This window comes from Hylobates moloch, unplaced genomic scaffold (genome assembly GCF_009828535.3).
Source record: "Hylobates moloch isolate HMO894 unplaced genomic scaffold, HMol_V3 SCAFFOLD_8, whole genome shotgun sequence".
In the NCBI taxonomy this organism is placed as follows: domain Eukaryota; kingdom Metazoa; phylum Chordata; class Mammalia; order Primates; family Hylobatidae; genus Hylobates; species Hylobates moloch.
In genome coordinates, this window is record NW_026652283.1 from 35100141 (window position 1) to 35117469 (window position 17329).

At 47.8% G+C, this 17329-nt stretch overlaps 1 protein-coding gene across 5 annotated transcripts in view; it reads left to right on the forward strand.

The window, feature by feature from the left end:
* ZNF362 (zinc finger protein 362) overlaps positions 1-17329 on the forward strand; it is a 182285-nt gene that overhangs the window by 122992 nt on the left and 41964 nt on the right. For 2 of the 5 annotated variants that reach the window (XM_032160150.2, XM_032160153.2), the window contains exon 1: positions 17015-17273. The exons of 2 other annotated variants lie outside the window; for them this stretch is intronic. Coding sequence is in view for 1 of the 3 variants with exons in the window: in XM_058443465.1 (XP_058299448.1) it covers positions 4162-4283 (122 nt within the window). In the remaining 2 variants the exon portion in view is untranslated. Of the gene's footprint in view, positions 1-4161; positions 4284-17014; positions 17274-17329 lie in introns of those variants that run through there. One more of the 5 variants, XM_058443465.1, reaches the window with a different exon arrangement.

A 17329-nucleotide genomic window follows, 5' to 3' on the forward strand; every position in this document is an offset into this window, starting at 1 on the left:
ACTCACAGCTCTGCATGGCTGGGGAGGCTTCAGGAAACTTACAATCATGGCGGAAGGCAAAGGAGAAGCAGGCGCCTGCTTCACGGAGGGGCAGGACACAGTAAGTGCAAGCAGGGGAAATGCTAGATTCATAAAACCATCAGATCTCATGAGACTCACTATCACGAGAACAGCATGGGGGAAACCGCCCCCATGATCCAATTACCTCCACCTTGTCCTGCCCTTGACACGTGGAGATTACAGGAATTACAATTCAAGGTGAGATTTGGGTGGAGACACAGAACAAAATCATATCAGATGGGAACATGTCAGAAGGACATAGGAACCAACCTGAAAACGCTCCCACTGGCCGAATCGGGGATAATTTGAAAACCAAAATAAATAATGATAGTAACAGACTATCACCCATTGAAAAAATATGAATCTCTGTATCCATACTGACATAAATAAGGAAATAAAGTAGGGAGAAGGGAATGCTTTTTCTTACAGTAGAATGCCAACGACTAAATATAGAAATGAGAGTTGGAAAATCATCAGAGGGTGGTAGAACTCCCGGGTGAAAGCCTGATGAGGAACAGGATATTAGGGTGGCCTTAGAGTATCTCCTCATGTTACTTATTAGTGACAAAGGGAAACATGTAACTTTACAGGGGACTCCACCTTCATCAAGTGATCAAAGTTAACACAGCCTATATTGGAACAAACTGACAATCACCTGCTTCCTGATATGAAGCACTGAATCAGTGACATAGCAAGGGTAGGAATTATCTGGTCTGGGTGCAGGCAGTGAGTGGTGTTTTTAAGAATTTAAAAGTAGTAAAACAGACTAAAATTGAGGTGCTTGTCATTATCACCATGTGCCAACAATTAAGTGATAAAACAGTCCTCCCTTAAAACATGTGAGCAATTGCTCCCATTGCTTTTAGATATAATTATATATTCAGTATACATATACATATATACATAAACACACATACATAGACACATACATATGTACAGTTCAAATGAGCAAATTCGTACTACTTATCTTTTCATAAATGTTAGGTTCAAAGTGGAAGTTTATTTGGAGAATTCCCAGGTAGACATTTTGCCCTGGTATATGTAAACTCTGTAAAATGTATTTGCTTGTTTACAGAGTACATTCACTTTGGTTCTTCCTGTTCAAGCTAACTTTGGTGCAGTTTGCACCTCCAACCCGTCATATCCCATATCCCTGTGTTTAAATAGTAGACTCAAAACAAGCAATGATAGCAGAGTGATCGCAAAGAAACTGAACCTGAGTACAATTCTGACATTCCATGTGATTACCTGGCGTTTTCCCCCCATGCGTGACACTTTACAGAACTTTGGAAAAAATGTGCTCATGCTTTTCAACCTCATTTTGCTGGTGGCAGATGCTGCAGAATAAGGGTGTGACAGTGGAAAGACTTTCCCACGCAAAATGATTGCACCACACAAAGCTGTGCATGCAGTAGAGACGGTGCTTGAAGAGGGAACCCCAACATTTGAAGTGCTGGGTAATCCAAAGGGGGAATCTGTTGAGATTTTGTTTTCTGCTGAATATGACAATTCCCCCCCTACTCCAAGTTGTCCTTTTCAAGTGTGAAGTTTTAGGTAAGGTGAATCTGACACAAAAATACTTGGAATCAGCCAGAATCAGCCCTGATCACTGGAGAGTAAAATATCAAGCTTTAAAAAATTATGTATGGATCGGGTGCAGTGGCTCACGCCTGTAATCCTAGCACTTTGGGAGGCTGAGGTGAGTGGACCACCTGAGATCAGGAGTTCGACACCAGCCTGGCCAACATGGCAAAACCCCATCTCTATTAAAAATACAAAAATTAGCCAGGCGTGGGGGCGGGTGCCTGTAATCCTAGTTACTGGGGAGGCCGAGGCAGGAGAATGGCTTCAACCTGGGAGGTGGAGGTTGCAGTGAGCCGAGATCATGCCATTTAACTCCAGCCTGGGCCAAAGAGCTAAACTGCATCACAAAAATAAAAATAAAAAAAAGATGTATGAATAAAATTTTTTGCAAAGTTATGTTTACACTAAAATAAATAAGTAAATAAACAAATAAATAAATATTTCTCCTTGAAGACTGATGTACAGAAATCATGGAAAAGTCCGCTAACTATGCAGTAACAAATCATAAAGGAATGAGTATTCACACAGAAAAAACGGTCAAATCTCAAAGAACAGAGCTGAGAGAAACAAAAGAAGATGCTGGTCTTACGCTGCCAGAAGAAATAAAAGGGAAATATTAGAACATCTTGCTGTGTTGCCGAGACTGGTCTCGAGGTCCTGGCCTGGAGCCATCTTCCTGCTTTGACCTCCCAAAGTACCTGGATTACAGGTGTGAGCCACCATGCCTGGCCCTGAAATTATTTCACAATGAAAATGTACCAACCCCCAACCCCCACCACCAAAACCAAGCAAGTTAAGCTGGACTCAGTGGTATGTGGGGTAAAGGGGAGAGACAGCTAAAGATGACACTGAGCCAACCCTTGTGGGTGAATGGAAGAGGATGAGAGATCATCAGTCCAGCAAGAAGAATGAATTCCGGGAAAGGTGATGAGAAGGCTGTGGACACGTGGAATCTCAGATTCCTGAGGGATGAGCAGGGGGAGGTGTGCAGCAATCCACTGAGTATGTGGTCCTGAGGCTGCAGGGATGGATCAGGGAGGGAGAATTAACCTTGTGTAAGTCATGGAGGGGATGGAAGAGAGAGCGAGAATGAACCCTAGGGAAAGATGGCCGAGGAAGAGGAACCAGCAAAATGAACAGAAAAGGACAGATCAGAAGGCAAAGGGACAGTGCAGTGACCGTGGTGTCACAGAAATCAAGGGGGGTGAGCATTTTGAGTAGGAGGAAGTGGTCGCTGGGGAGACATGCCATGAGAAGTCAAATAGGATAAGGATGAACTTTTACAGTGGGTTTCTCATTCCACACTCTGCACATAACATCACTTTATACCCCATAAATATACAAAATTATAATTTGTCAATACATAAAGTGGATCCTAGCAAGCAGTTACTGATACACCCACTAACATACCTGTGAAGACCCAGAAAAAGACAAAAACTCTCTAAGAAAGACACTGAAAACCAGCATTGAAAATCAACCCATGGCCAGAATCAAGACTTCTCACAGATTAGGAAGTGATGGAGGTGGGTTGAGAAGTGGAATTAAACCCCCTGTTGCACTTGATAAGAAAGTGTAAGGTGTAAATATCTCATTTTCCCCTCACTCTCTGCTCCTGGTTCAGAAACTGAAGATACGTTGCAACCAGAAAGATGGGCAGTTGTTGCGTTTCTAAGTCATAAATCCTGTTTTGGACAAGACGAAGTGTTGCTTCCTCTCCTCCTTTCCCCATATATGTCCTTAAAAAAACATTCATACCAAAACCACAAGTCCCAGAAAACAGTAGGAGGTGGAGGGAGGAACCTGGATTGTGTCTGAGATTGGGGGATTCTGTTTAATATTTATGTTTTCTTTCTGTTCTATTTTTTTCCCAATGACAATGTATTATAATGAGAGATATTCAAAATAATTATATATGCTTTTATATTACCAAATCACCACAACTATTGTTATGTTATGTTATGTTATGTTATGTTATGTTATGTTATGTTATGTTATGTTATGTTATGTTATGTTGTTATGTTATGTTATTTTGAGATGGAGTCTTGCTCTGTTGCCCAGGCTGGAGTGCAGTGGCGCTACCTTGGCTCACTCAAACCCTCCACCTCCTGGGTTCAAGTGATTCTCCTGCCTCAGCCTCCAAAGTAGCCGGGACCACAGGTGCGCCTGGGACCACAGGCGCACCCGCCACCCCACCTGGCTAATTTTTGTATGTATGTATGTATTTATTTATTTATTTATTTATTTATTTATTTATTTATAGCAGAGATGGGGGTTTCACCATGTTGGCCAGGCTGGTCTTGAAATCCTGACCTCAGGTGATCCGCCTGCCTTGGCCTCCCAAAGTGCTGGAATTACACGTATGAGCCACCACGCCTGGCCCCAAATCACCACAACTTTTAAAAGTGTTTGGAGGGAATACATAAAAATCTTAGTTATTATTAAGTGATGGACCTGAAGGAGATTCTTCCTGTTTTCCTTCGACTTTTATGTATTTTCTTTTCTTTTTTTTTTTTTTAGATGGAGTCTCGCTCTGTCGCCCAGGCTGGAGTGCAGTGGTGCGATCTCAGCTCACTGCAAGCTCCGCCTCCCAGGTTGACGCCATTCTCCTGCCTCAGCCTCCCGAATAGCTGGGACTACAGGTGCCCACCACCACAACTGGCTAATTTTTTATTTTTTGTATTTTTAGTAGAGACAGGGTTTCACCGTGTTAGCCAGATGGTCTTGATCTCCTGACCTCGTGTTCCGCCCGCCTCGGCCTCCCAAAGTGCTGGGATTACATGTGTGAGCCATCGCGCCCGGCCAACTTTTATGCATTTTCTATCATGAGCATGCATCATTTTTAGAATGGAAAAAAATATGTGTAATTTACAAAAAAAGGAAAAGTGTCCATGGATTTGGAGACTGATGAAAGAATTGTCAGTGGAGGGATGAGATGGGGGAAGCAGGATTGAGGTTCCCCTGTGTAATTACTATAATGTCTACAGTACTTTCTGTTTTTCAAGTGCCTTTACAAAGCAGAGAGCTTTGTTTTTGGTTTTTGCTTCTCCTCTGATTCTCCTTCCCCTTCCCGTCATTCCCAGAGGGGCAGGGCCAGGAGATGTGTGTTCTAGTATCAGGGATGAACTGTTTCCTTATATATCACGTGCTTTCCTAGCTCTTTGGTCTGGGCCTAGGGTTTTGACACTTTAAAGGCCAGACCAGGATCCCTTTGTTGTCTGTGTTATCACGTCATCTCTTCCCTGAGGCACTAACCACCGGAATGCCCTCACTAACTGAATTCATTCATTCAACAAATGTTTATTGAGTACAGAGTATGTGCCAGGCACTCTTTTAATCACTGGGCATACTACTGTGAACAAGACAAAGTCCATGGAGGAATGACCAAGGGGACAAGGACATTTTGTGAGCGAAAGCCCTTCAGTTTATATTTCAGAATCCTATCTCACCGTGGTGCTAATTGCTCTGATGCCACCCTTTGTTGGGAGGAGAGACTGGGAAGGCACTTATGGCTGAGGTGACAGTTATGGAGTTGCCTCAGGCTCCACAATTTACTCTGCTGTGTGGCCTTAGATCACTGGCTTCGTCTCTCTGAGCCTCAACAACTGTAAAACGGGGATCATGAAAGCTGCCTCATAGGATTGTGGTGAGGATTAAAAGGGAGTGGGGGCAAGGGCCTGAGTGTGGGTCTGGCTTGCAGGAGATACACAATAAGGAACAGCTATTAATATTGTGTTGGGTTTTTTGGGTTTAATCTCTGGGATTTTCTTCATGGGACTGCCAACCTCATTTTATCAGCCTTCGGATTCCTGTCATTCTACAAGGCTGACAGACTTAGCCAGAGGCTCCAGCCCTCAGCGCTGCAGAAGCAGAAATTTGTTTCTTTTCAGGTGCACAGGGTCTAGTCTGGGTGAACTCAGGCTGCCAGGACTCCTGGGAATTTGATGAATGAACCAGGTGTCAGGTGGCTCATTTGTAAGCAGGGCTGCTCCTTCACAGTGGTCTGAGTGCTCAGGTCCGCCGTCAAGGCTGGGAAAAAGCTCTGATGTTTAAAGTGTGAGGCTGGGTCTGACCGATGACCCTTCATTTAATCCACTCAACCACCATTTAGATGGTATTTGCCCCATTTTTACAGGTGGAAAACAAAACCTGGGGCTCAGAGATGGATCACATTCTCAGAAAGGATTGGAGTTAGTTATTAAAATGTTGCTTCAGAGTTCAGGACCAGAACACAGTGAGGAGGACTGATCCATGCCTAATCCTGGGCATATACGAGGGATTTTTTTTTTTTTTTTTTTGGTTACAAATGACATAGGCTTGCTATAGTGGGTTAAATGGTGCCCCCCCCCTCCAAAAAAAGAGATATGCCATGTCCTACCTCCCAGAACTTGTAAATGTGACCTCATTTGGTAAAAGCATTTTGCATATATAATTAAGGATCATGAGATGAGATCTGAAGATCATTCTGGATTACTACCTGGGTAGGCATTCAACTGTGAACAAAAATCCAACAACAAGTGTCCCTATAAGAGATGGAAGGAAGCCAGATGCGGTGGCTCATGCCTGTAATCTCAGTGTTTTGGGAGGCCCAAACAGGAAGATTGCTTGAGGTCAGGAGTTTGAGACCACCCTGGGCAACATAGTGAGAACTTGTCTCTACAAAAAATTTTAAAAAATTAGCTGGGTATGGTGGCATGTGCCTGTAGTCCTAGCTGTTCAGGAGGCTGAGGTAGGAGACTCACTTGAGCCCAAGAGATCAAGGCTACAGTGAGCCATGATTGCACCACTGCACTCCAGACTGGGTGATAGAACAAGACCCTATCTCAAAGAGAGAGAGAGAGAGAGAGAAAGAGAGAGAGAGACAGCTGTGGGAAGACAAAGACAAAGATTAGAGTTATGCACCCACCAGAAACTGGAAGTGACAAGACAGGATTAGAGCCTTAGGAGGAGGGTGCATGGTCCTGCTGATGTCTTCTCTTTGGACTTTGGCCTCCAGAGAATAAATTCGTGTTGTCTTAAGCCACTGAGTTTGTGGTAGTTTATTATAACAGTCCCAGGAAGTGAATACACCTACTCAAAGAGGGATTTGATTGACTCAATATAGCCAAACCAAGGGAAGGGCTTGCAGTTAGGCCCAACTCTGGGGTGGCTGGGACCAGGCAGGGGGATGCTGCACTCTCGTCATGGGATGTCTGTTCTCTTGGATGGGGCTGTGGCCTTGGGTGTCTCTCAAGGAAAGACCAGGAGAAGGATTCTGATTGGCCTGGCTTGGGTTATGTGACCCGCTGGTCCCCACCAGAAACACCCGCAAAGAAGGGGCCTGGCAGGCAGCACCAATCGATGTTCACTCAGGCCATGGAAAAGCCTGGGAATTGCTTTTTTCCAGGTCGGTGTAGTGATCAAAGGGGATGCTCACATAGGACTGGGTCACCAGCTCAGAGGGCTGGGCTCTGAAGTCAAGCCCACCTGAGATGGTACAGCTCTCCCCTTCCCCTCCAAGGGGAGCCTCTGGTATTTCTCTGTTCCTGGTAATTTATGCCATTGCTTTGATTTTACAGCAACTTTCCCTTCACTGTTTTGCAGGCCACGTGCAGGAATTTTGTTTTAGTGGATGACTATTATGTTGCCTGCCTAGTGGCTCCTACTAACTCTGTGACTGGCCCCTTCTCTTACTCCATCCCTGAAGTTGCTATAGGCCATTATAGACCCTGCCTTACTGGATGCAGTTATTAGTTCAAGGGTGGCTGCCTGGCTCAAGCCAGACCAGTGAGGGTAGATGCCTGTAGGTGGCTGACAGTCTGAACTGCAGGTTGGAGTAGCTGTTGGTACTCCGTGTTCCTCACTCTCTGAAGAAAGGTGGAGAAAGAATAAAGCTGATGTTCAAGAGGTGCAGAGAGGAAGGAGGCCTTGAGATGTCCTGGTCTCTGGTTTAATTGTTCCTGAGCCCTCTGCTTTTTTCACACACAAAATGCAGATGTCTCAGGACCTCCGGCTGTTCAACCCTTTCTAGAATTAGTAGACTGGCAACCCATTTTTTTCTGTTTATTTGCTGGTCTATGGTGGATTTCTATTTCTAGCAACCCAAAGTTTGCAAAAAGAATTTCTCATTACTACGTATGAACAAAGTAAAGTCTAGAACAATACGCTCAGGGCAGGTCAAGTATTGACTCCATCTCATTTTACATATGGAGTAACTGAGGCACAAAGAGGAGAGTGAACCACCCAAACCACACAGCGTGTGAGTGGTTTGAGCTGGCACCCAAAATGCAGGGCTGCGGCTATCTGCCACTTGGAATCGTTTCTTTAAGGACCTTGCCCTAACGCTGGCATTCTGATTTCTGTGTGACTTAAGAATGGCTAGCCTTATCCCCCCTCTGCCTCAATTTCCCCATCTTGTCCCTATGGGCATTCAATTCCTGGCAAAAGGCAGAACCAGATGTTATGATGTGGGCTGCTTTAAATTCTCAGGGCCAACAAAAGGCTATTATTATTTAATTACTGCAAATGGTAATTAAGAGGGAAGGTAATTGTCAGCCCTTTCATTATAGCACTTCTGCCCTTTTCCTCTGGCAGCCCCCGGGCCAGTCATGAAAGGGAGCTGGGTCCAGATGTGCTGCGAGGATCCAGCACGGGAAGATTGTCAGCCCAGCTGGGGGAAAGGCTGTAAGTAGTTACTGTCATCAGCCTCGCTTTCCGAAGACAATTTATGGATGATAGAGCCCTTCCACACCCATGAGCTCCTTAGACTCGGTAGGAAAAAGGGAGTGAACAGTCACTGAGCACTGGTTGTCTTTTGGGCACTGTGCTGGCCACTCTCCCTTCTCTGGGTGAGGTCAAGTCCCCAAAAGTCCAGCAAGGTGCCTTGCTTATAGCAAATGCTTGCTAATTGTTGGTGTGTACTACTTCTAATCCTGGCACACTGACCTGTGAAGTTTTATAAATGAGAAGACTGAGATCTTCCTAGGTCCTAAAGCTAGTGGGAACCAAGATTTGAACCCTGTATATCTGACCTCAAAGCACTAATGCTCTTGCCTTATAACTTGCCGCAGGTACTACTGGCCCATGTCAAAGCTGAAGAAATTGAAGCCCAGATATGCAACATGGCTTGCCCAAGTTCACTCCAGGATTTAACATTGTCAGGACCTGGTGCCCCATGTCCTGCCCTGCCTGGTCAAGGCTCTGCCCTCCTGCCCATTTCACTGCCATCTCCCTCCATCCCATAATCCCCAGCTCACTGCTGATGGTGACTGGTGGTGAAAGATGACTAAGACATAGTCTTCACCCTCTGGCTAAGAGAATGCTAAGCTCAACTGCAGATCTATGTAACCAGTTGTCATTGCCCATGACAGACATTGCTAATCAGTCACAGCATTCTTCCTGCTGAGAACCCAGATTACTAGTCCTTTGAGATTTAGATAAAAATGGACTGGAATTTCCTATCTCACATCTTGAAGAAATCCAGTGATGGCCCCAAGATTTCTTCAAATTCCAGTGACTTGCAAAGTTGTGCTCACTTTCAGCCCCAGTTTTCTTCTCCCAGCACACCTTTCGTCTCTCCCCTGCTCACCTTTCCTCTGCCCAGTGCCAAGCCAGGCAGCCCTGTGCCAACCTCACGTTCAGTATGCGGGTTATTTTACTGAGGTTGAAGGAGACGGGTTGTATCATAGCAATGCAAAGGGGAGAAAGTTGAATAATGGCTAGCCCTGCTCTTCAGAGTCCTTCAGCCACCAGTGCCGGCCACTGCTCATCTCAGGCTCTCCCATTTTATGGATCACCCCCACACTTCAAGATAATGCTCAAATATTTCAACCTGTTCACTTTCTGAGCCCCTTCACCTTCAAAAATTCAATCTCCGTCACTTTTTATTGCATGAAGGAAGAAATATGTATTGAGCTTACAATCTGATGTCAAAGCAAACAATTAGAAATCAGAATGAATAATTACAGCTGAGATAAGTCTGCAAAAAAGGAAAGGTAGGTCCATGGAGCTACCAGAGTATCCTGAAGGTGGCAGAAGGTCACCCTCAGGATGTGGCTGTGAGCCACGACATGTTGGGTGAGCAGGAGCTTGCTAGGTGACAGGGTAGAGATGGTTGGGGGCACATTCTGAGAGGAGTGCCTGTGCAAAGTCCCTGTAGCAAGAGGAATCAGCATGCCTTCTGTGAACTCCAGGGGGCTTGTGTGGCTGGAGCACCGAGGCCAAGGGGGAAAACAGTTCTAGTTGGGGATGAAAGGGTTGGCAGTGACCATGCCATGTGGAGACTTATAGGCCATTATCCCCATCAGCTTATCATGTAGAGCCAGTTAGATCTCCATCTCCTGCTCAGCTCATGGACAGTTTTGGTTTACCCAAAGCTGCATTCATATCTCTGCTTAATAGAAGGCCAAATGATACTCAGAGTCTCCCCAGAGAAAGTGGTAGAAGTTTTCCCCTTCCTGCCCCACTCCCCCAAGCAAGTGGAAAGGAGAGTACAGAGAGATTGAGTTTCACACCGATGTGAATTATGCCGCTGCCCTGGGAAGGCAGAGCATCTAGTTTGCGGTTTAAATGACACTTTTTTTCATCTGGGTCATAACCTGGGAGGTACAGATGAGAAGGGCTTGAGAGGTTCTTACTGGGTGTGGGTAAGTGCAGGCTGGTTTTCTCAGGGAAGATTTTCCAAGGGAGGCAAGGTGGGAAAGGTCCCTGAAGAACAGGCAGCCAACATTACTCTGGCCTAACCCACACGTTCTCTTTTAATACCTGCTCTATAAAGTAGGTATTTGCATCCTTAATTTGCAGAGAGAGGAAGAAACTTGCCTAGAGTCACTATCTTTAAATGACAAAGCTAGGGTTCAAACAGCTCTCTGGGACTCTTAAACCTAATCTATTAATTAGCTCAATCTACAGCCTCTTTGAGGGAAACAAAATGAACAAAGGTAAAGAAGTGAATGGGCAGACAGTCATGTGCTCGTCCATTCATTCATTCATTTATTCTCTTGGCAAATGCCATATAGCACCCACTATGCACCAGGCACTGCAGTAAAAGAAACTCTGAACCAGGAATTAGAGGACCTTAGCTAGAGGCCTGGCCCCAAGATGTAGCCAACCACTTCCCTTCCCTGGCCTCAGTTTTTTCCACTGTGAAACGGGGATAATGTTCCTACCAGCCTCCCTCTCAAGACTACTGTAGGGGGTCCAAGTAGAAAGTGCATGTGTTCAGTAGCAAAGACATGGAATCAACCAAAATGCCCATTAATGATAGACGGGATAATCAAAATGTGCTACATATACACCATGGAATATTATGCAGCCATAAAAAGGAGCGAGACCATGTCCTTTGTATGGACATGGATGGAGCTGGAAGCCGTTATCCTCAGCAAACTAATGCAGGAACAGAAAACCAAACACTGAATGTTCTCACTTATAAGTGGGAGCTGAACAATGAGAATACATGGACACATAGTGAGGGAGCAACACATACTGGGGCCTATTTGGGGAGCAGGGGGAGGGAGAGCATCAGGAAAAATAGCTAATGGATGCTGGGCTTAACACCTAGGTGATGGGTTGATCTGTGCAGCAAACCACCATGGCACACATTTACCTATGTAACAAATCCGCACATCCTGCACATGTACCCTGGAACGAAGAAAGAAGAAGAAGAAAAGAAGAAAGAAGAAGAGGAAGGAGAAGGAGAAGGAGAAGGGGAAGGGGAAGGGGAAGAGGAAGAAGAAGAGGAAGAGGAAGAAGAAAAGAAGAAGAAGAAGAAGAAGAAGAAGAAGAAGAAGAAGAAGAAGAAAAGAAGAAGAAGAAGAAGAAGAAGAAGAAGAAGAAGAAGAAGAAGAAGAAGAAGAAGAAGAAGAAGAAGAAGAAGAAGAAGAATGGTTGATGCTTGAGAGCGTTTTTAGTTCTGATGGGAGGTACAGCCCTCCTCCTGCAGAACGAGGAGGTGGTTAGCTAGCTTGATGACAGAGAGGGACATTTAAGCCGACACCAGAGAGGAGCTGAGAGAAGTATTTCCAAAAGAGAGAATGGAGTGTGAAGGCTATGAGGCAAGGAGGAGCTTGCCACACTGAAGGGACAGAAAGAACAGGGAATCTGGAGTGGAATGAGGTGGGATTGCAAAATGACACTGAGGGCTAGATGTCCCAGATGAGTCCAAGGTCAAGGTCCCATGGTGAACATGCTGGGGATACAATGTAATGGAGCCAGCCTTGTGCTGGGCACTGTGAGGGCTGCAAAACCTGTGAGTCACCTGGACACCTCCTGCTTTCTTACTCCCCGCATCTATCGGTCACCAAGTCCTGGTAGGGCTGATTCCTTAATAAATCCCATGTTTGTCCACTTCTCTCCACCTTTGCCAATGCCAAGGTCCAAGCCATTGCCACCTTTCACCTGGAGGACTCTGAAAGTTTCCTCACTGCCCCCAGCACCCCCACCGCTTCCCTACTGTGCCCCATTCCAGCCCATTCTCTCCTCAGCAACCACATGGACCTTTTGGAGAAAACTCTGCCCATATCACATCCTTGCTTAACATCTCCCTGGGACTTCCTTTACCCTTAAGCTAAAATCTTAAACCCTTACCTATCTGGGCCTGCCTGGGACATCTAGCCCTGAGTGTCACTTCACAACTCCCCTCTCTTTTCTGGCCCTTCAATGTGTCAAACTCCTCCTTGCCCCAGAACCTTCATGTACTGTTCTCTCTGTTGGAAACACTCTTCCCTGGTGTCAGCTTAAATGTCCCCTACTCTGAGAATCCCTCCCTGATCTTCTCTCAGACACTCTCCAGACACTTCCAGCCTTGCCTTTGTAGCACTTATGAAACCTAATTCAAGCATTACTTCAGTAATTATTTGCTAAATTCTTTCTCCTGGGACAGACAGTGGAAGAGCTCACCCATGTCCAGTCTATTCTCTTTGCAGAGGAGCACTGTATTTCCCAGCTTCCCTTGCAGTAGGCAGGACCATGTGACTAGTCTTGGCCAGTGGATGGTGAGAAGGGGTGTGTGTGGCACCTCCAGGCAGAAGCAGTGAAAAATCCATGCCTGAAAAAAATCATCGATTCTCGACTGGGCGTGGTGGCTCATGCCTGTAATCCCAGCACTTTGTGAGGCTGAGGCGGGCAGATCATCTGAGGTCAGGAGTTTGAGACCAGCCTGACCAACATGGAGAAATACGTCTTTACTAAAAATACAAAATTAGCCGGGTGTAGTGGCGTGTGCCTGTAATTCCCAGCTACTTGGGAGGCTGAGGCAGGAGAATCACTTGAACCTGGGAGGCGGAGGTTGCGGTGAGCTGAGATCGCGTCATTGCACTCCAGCCTGGGCAAGAAGAGTGAAACTCCATCTCAAAACAACAACAACAGCAACCAGAAAAACCATCCATTCTCTTTTCTCACACCATGGTAACTGAGAAGGTCACAAATTCCAGTGGGTGCAGCTCCAAAATGGAAGAGACTCCTCAGCCTAGGTCTCTGAGTGACTAAAGCAGAGAAACCATGATGGGCATGTGGCACAAGTGGGCAATAAATGACTCTTGTGTTATGTCACTGGGATTTTGGAGTTCTTTGTTACTGTGGCATAGTCTGGTTAAGACAGTGCTCTATTTGTGCAGAGCTGGGGTCTTCTTCACTGCTGCTTCTCCAGAGCCTGGGACCCTAACTGAAACATTGGAGTAGATGCTTTGTAAATACTTGAATGAGTGAAAAAACAGAAAGTGTGAGACATGGTTCCTTCCTTAAATAATGTACTCTAATCCAAGAGATTGATTCTTACACACACAATAGCTAGAATACAATTAGGAGCTAACTGCTAAAAAAAGAAAGGGAGAGGGGTTAATGGGCTGGAGCCGCCATAGAGGGCCTCCTAGAGGAAAGCTCTGCAGAATTGGAGAGGATGACAGTGGGCTTGCTGTCCATCCATTCAGCAAACATTTATTCCGATGCAGCGTGATGAGAGTGTTGCCAGCAGTGTGGCAGAAGGACCATGGACACCTTGGGAACCAGAGGAAAGTGCCCTTTCTATGTGAAGGATCTAGAATGGCTTCACACAGGAGGTGATGTTTGAGCTAAGACTTGATAAGTAGGTGTTCACTACAGAGATGAGATGAGGAGAAAAGGACTAAGAATACCAGACAGAGGGAACAGCATGAGCAGAGGCCAGGCATCATGAAGGTGGATGGTGTGTTCAGAGACAGGGCAGCATCTAGTATGGCTGGATTTGGGGGGAAAGGTGGATGGGTGCCAGTGGCAAAGAGCTGAGCTCAGTCTCTCCATCCCTAGCTTCCTGCACCTCACTCCAACTGCCTCCAACCAAATCATATTAATAGCATCTTGGAAGGTTCTGGAAGGCTTTTAAGAAACTATCTAAGCTAAGACCTGAAGGATAAATTGAAGGTGGTCAGAAAAGGTGAGGCGAAAGGGCAAGGGAGGGTGTTCCAGGCAGAGGGAACATTATATGCAAAGTCCTCAGAAGTGAGATAGCAAGGCCTTGGATGGCAGCTCACTTTGGCTGGCTGGAGCACAGCTTTCCAGGTGGTTAGGGAGGAGACTGGTAGGGCAAAGGTGGGCCAGCATGTACACTTCCCCCATAAATCCCTTCCAAAGGCCCCAGCTCAGCACTCAAGGCCTTCAGGATCCTGTCTCCCATCTGCCTCTCCGTTCTAAACTTCTGTGCCTTTGCATGTGCTGTTGTTCTAAGTGCCTAGAATGATGATGATACTGATGATATTGATAACATAACTTTTTTGAGCGCTTAGAATGTGTTAGGTGCTGTGACGGGCATTATTTCATTGAACCACTCAGCAATGCCATGATTAATACCTTTTAAAATTAATTAATTAATTAATGCCTTAATTAAAGGTATTAATTTTAAAATTTACAGAATTTGTTTTAGAACATTTTTAGATTTATAGAAAAATTGAGACGATATTACAGAGTTCCCATATATACCTCCTCTAATTTTCCCATGAGTAATACCTTATGTTACTATTCGTTATGATTTGTTACAATTCTTGGTAGATACTTTCCTCGACACATTATTGTTATTAATAACTAAATTCCATAGTTTATTTAGACTGTTTTTACCTAATATCTTTTACATTTAGTAGTTATGTGTCTTTCGTTTTGTTTGTTTTTTTTTTTTTTTTTTTTTTTTGAGACAGAGTTTCACTCTTGTTGCCCAGGCTGGAGTGCAATGGCCCAATCTCGGCTCTCTGCAGCTTCCACCTCCGGAGTTCAAGCGATTCTTCTACCTCAGCCTCCTGAGTAGCTGGGACTACAGGCACGTGCCACACCTGGCTAATTTTTGTTTTTTTAGTAGAGATGGGGTTTCACCATATTGGTCAGGCTGGTCTTAAACTCTGACATGGTGATCCTCTCGCCTCGGCCTCCCAAAGTGCTGGAATGACAGGCGTGAGCCGCTGCACCCGGCCGCGTCTTTAGGCTCCTCTGGCTGTGACGGTTTCTCGGACCTTCCTTGATTTGGATGAGCTTGATAGTTTTGAGGGGTGCTGGTCAGCTAGCAATTTTGTTGGATGGCCCACTATTGGAGTCTGTCTGTTTTTCTCACACGGCTGGGGTTATGGGTTATTGGGAGGAAGACCACAAAGGTAAAGTGTCATTTTCATCACATAGTATCAAGCACATATCAACATGATTTGTGGCTGTCGATCTTGGCCTTGATCACTTGTCTGAGTAGCAGTCATCAGGTCTCTCCCTGTAAAGTTACTCCTTTCCCCTCCCTTTCCATTACTGTGCGCTTGGGGAGGACGTCACTATCTGCAGCTTACTCCTAAGGAATAGGGAGTGATGCTCCCCCTCCCTGAGTGTCTACATAAATTATTTGGAATTCTGCACAGGCAATTTGTCTCTTCTTCCCCGTTTGTTAATTGATTATCTCATTGAATTTCTCAACAATGGGTTGGTCCTCTGATTATCGTCATTTCTGGAAACTGGAAGGCCTTCCTTTCTTCCCCACCTCGCTCACCCCAGAGCCAATTTCTGAAGCCCTCTCCACCTCTCCAGGAAAAAGAGTGGCCTCCTCTGTGCTCTCCTGCCATGCTTTAAACTTCCAACTAATTCATGCCACACAGATTTCTTGTGCCCCTGCTCTGTGCCAGGCACTGTGCTTGGGGCTTGAGAACAAGCAGCCCCTATGGGCCCTGTCTTCAAGTTGCTCACAGTGTTTGCCATCCTGTGCTAGACGAGAATCTTCGTGAGGGCAGGGGCATTATCCAGCTTTTTAATAGCTGTGCTCCCAGCCAACCAGCACAGTGGCTGATGTTTAGTAGGTCCTCTGTGAATATTTACTGAATTTGGAAATGCTTCCTGGAGGACAAACACTGGCAGATGATTGTTTATCTGTGTGCCCTTCCCGGGGGACTGTGCGCTCCCTGAGGGCAGGGTCAGCCCTGCTCCTCCTGGCCCAGCGGTCGGGTGGTGGTGGATGCCATAGAAATCTAAGCCGGTGAAGGGATCCGGGAACCGGCTACCTCCTCAGATAGAAGTGTAAGTTTGGAAGCTGACACAGCTCGGGAGGCCGAATCAGGAGGACTTGGTGACTGATTGGCTGGGGAGGGTGAGGCGGGAGGAGGAGTCACACAGATGGCTCTGAGGTCTGGAGCCGGGGGACAGCCGGTGCCACCTCTGATAGACTCTGCGAGAAGAGCCGCTGCCAGCGTCAGGCCGCCCCATCCGTCGGGGATCCGGCCGAGGGCCAGGGAGGGGTGGCTGGGCCTGTGCAAACTTCTACTCCCCACCCCTATGTCCTCGTCTTAAAAAAAAAAATCGGCCTGGATTTTGAGCAGGTCGTTTGTTATCAGGGGTGAGGGTCCATTCTGGGGGTCCCCTCCAGGCGGCCGTCTTCGACGGAGACCCCCAGGGGCAGCCTGACACCGCGCGGGCTCGGCCTGGTCAGGGCTGTGGCCCGCCAGGCCCAAGTCCCCAGCCTGCCATCACCCGGGAGTGGGGTGGCAAGGCGGCCGCCGGGCTTGGGCGGGACAATGGCCGCAGCCGCCGGGGCCCCGGGAGCCCCCGCGCTGGGGAAGGGGCTGTCCTAGGGCCGGGCGCCGGTGCCCTCCCCGCGCGGCTCAGGCGGGCGGAGGGGGGCGAGGAGTTCCTTTGTGGCTCTGCCTCCGGCGCGGCGCGGGCGGGGGGCGCAGCGCAACTTTGCCAGGCGGTGGCGGCGAGCGCGAGACGAGGCCCCGGGGCCCGAGTGGGGCCCCCAGCGCGTGGCCCGCCCCCGCCCCCCGCCCGGCCCCCTCCCCTCGCGCGCAGTCGCCAGCGCCCGGCGCTGCCCACTCGCGGGAGCCCCCGGGGCCGGACGGGCTGCGCAGCCGGAGAGGCGGGGGCCCGACGCGGCCCCCCCGGAGCCGGGCGCCTGGCGCGGGGGCTCGCCGAGCGCACTGGGGGCCGCGCGGCGCTGCAGACCCAGCCTCCCGCCGCCACTGCCGCCGCCGCCGCCGCCGCCGCCGCCTCGGCGCTTGCAGAACCCAGAAGTGAACAGCAGGCGACCCGGAAGGTTTGCGCGCGGCTCCGCAGCGAGCCGGAGCCGGAGCCCGAGCCCGGAGCCTGTGCCGGAGCCCCAGCCCGGCCCTGCTCGGGCCGCCGGGCGCGGGGCTGCGGCCGCGTCCCGGAGGCGCCGCCAGCACAGCCAGGTCCGTGCGGGCCCGGGGCGCGCGGGGAGCGGGCACAGCGGCGGCGGGCGCCTGCA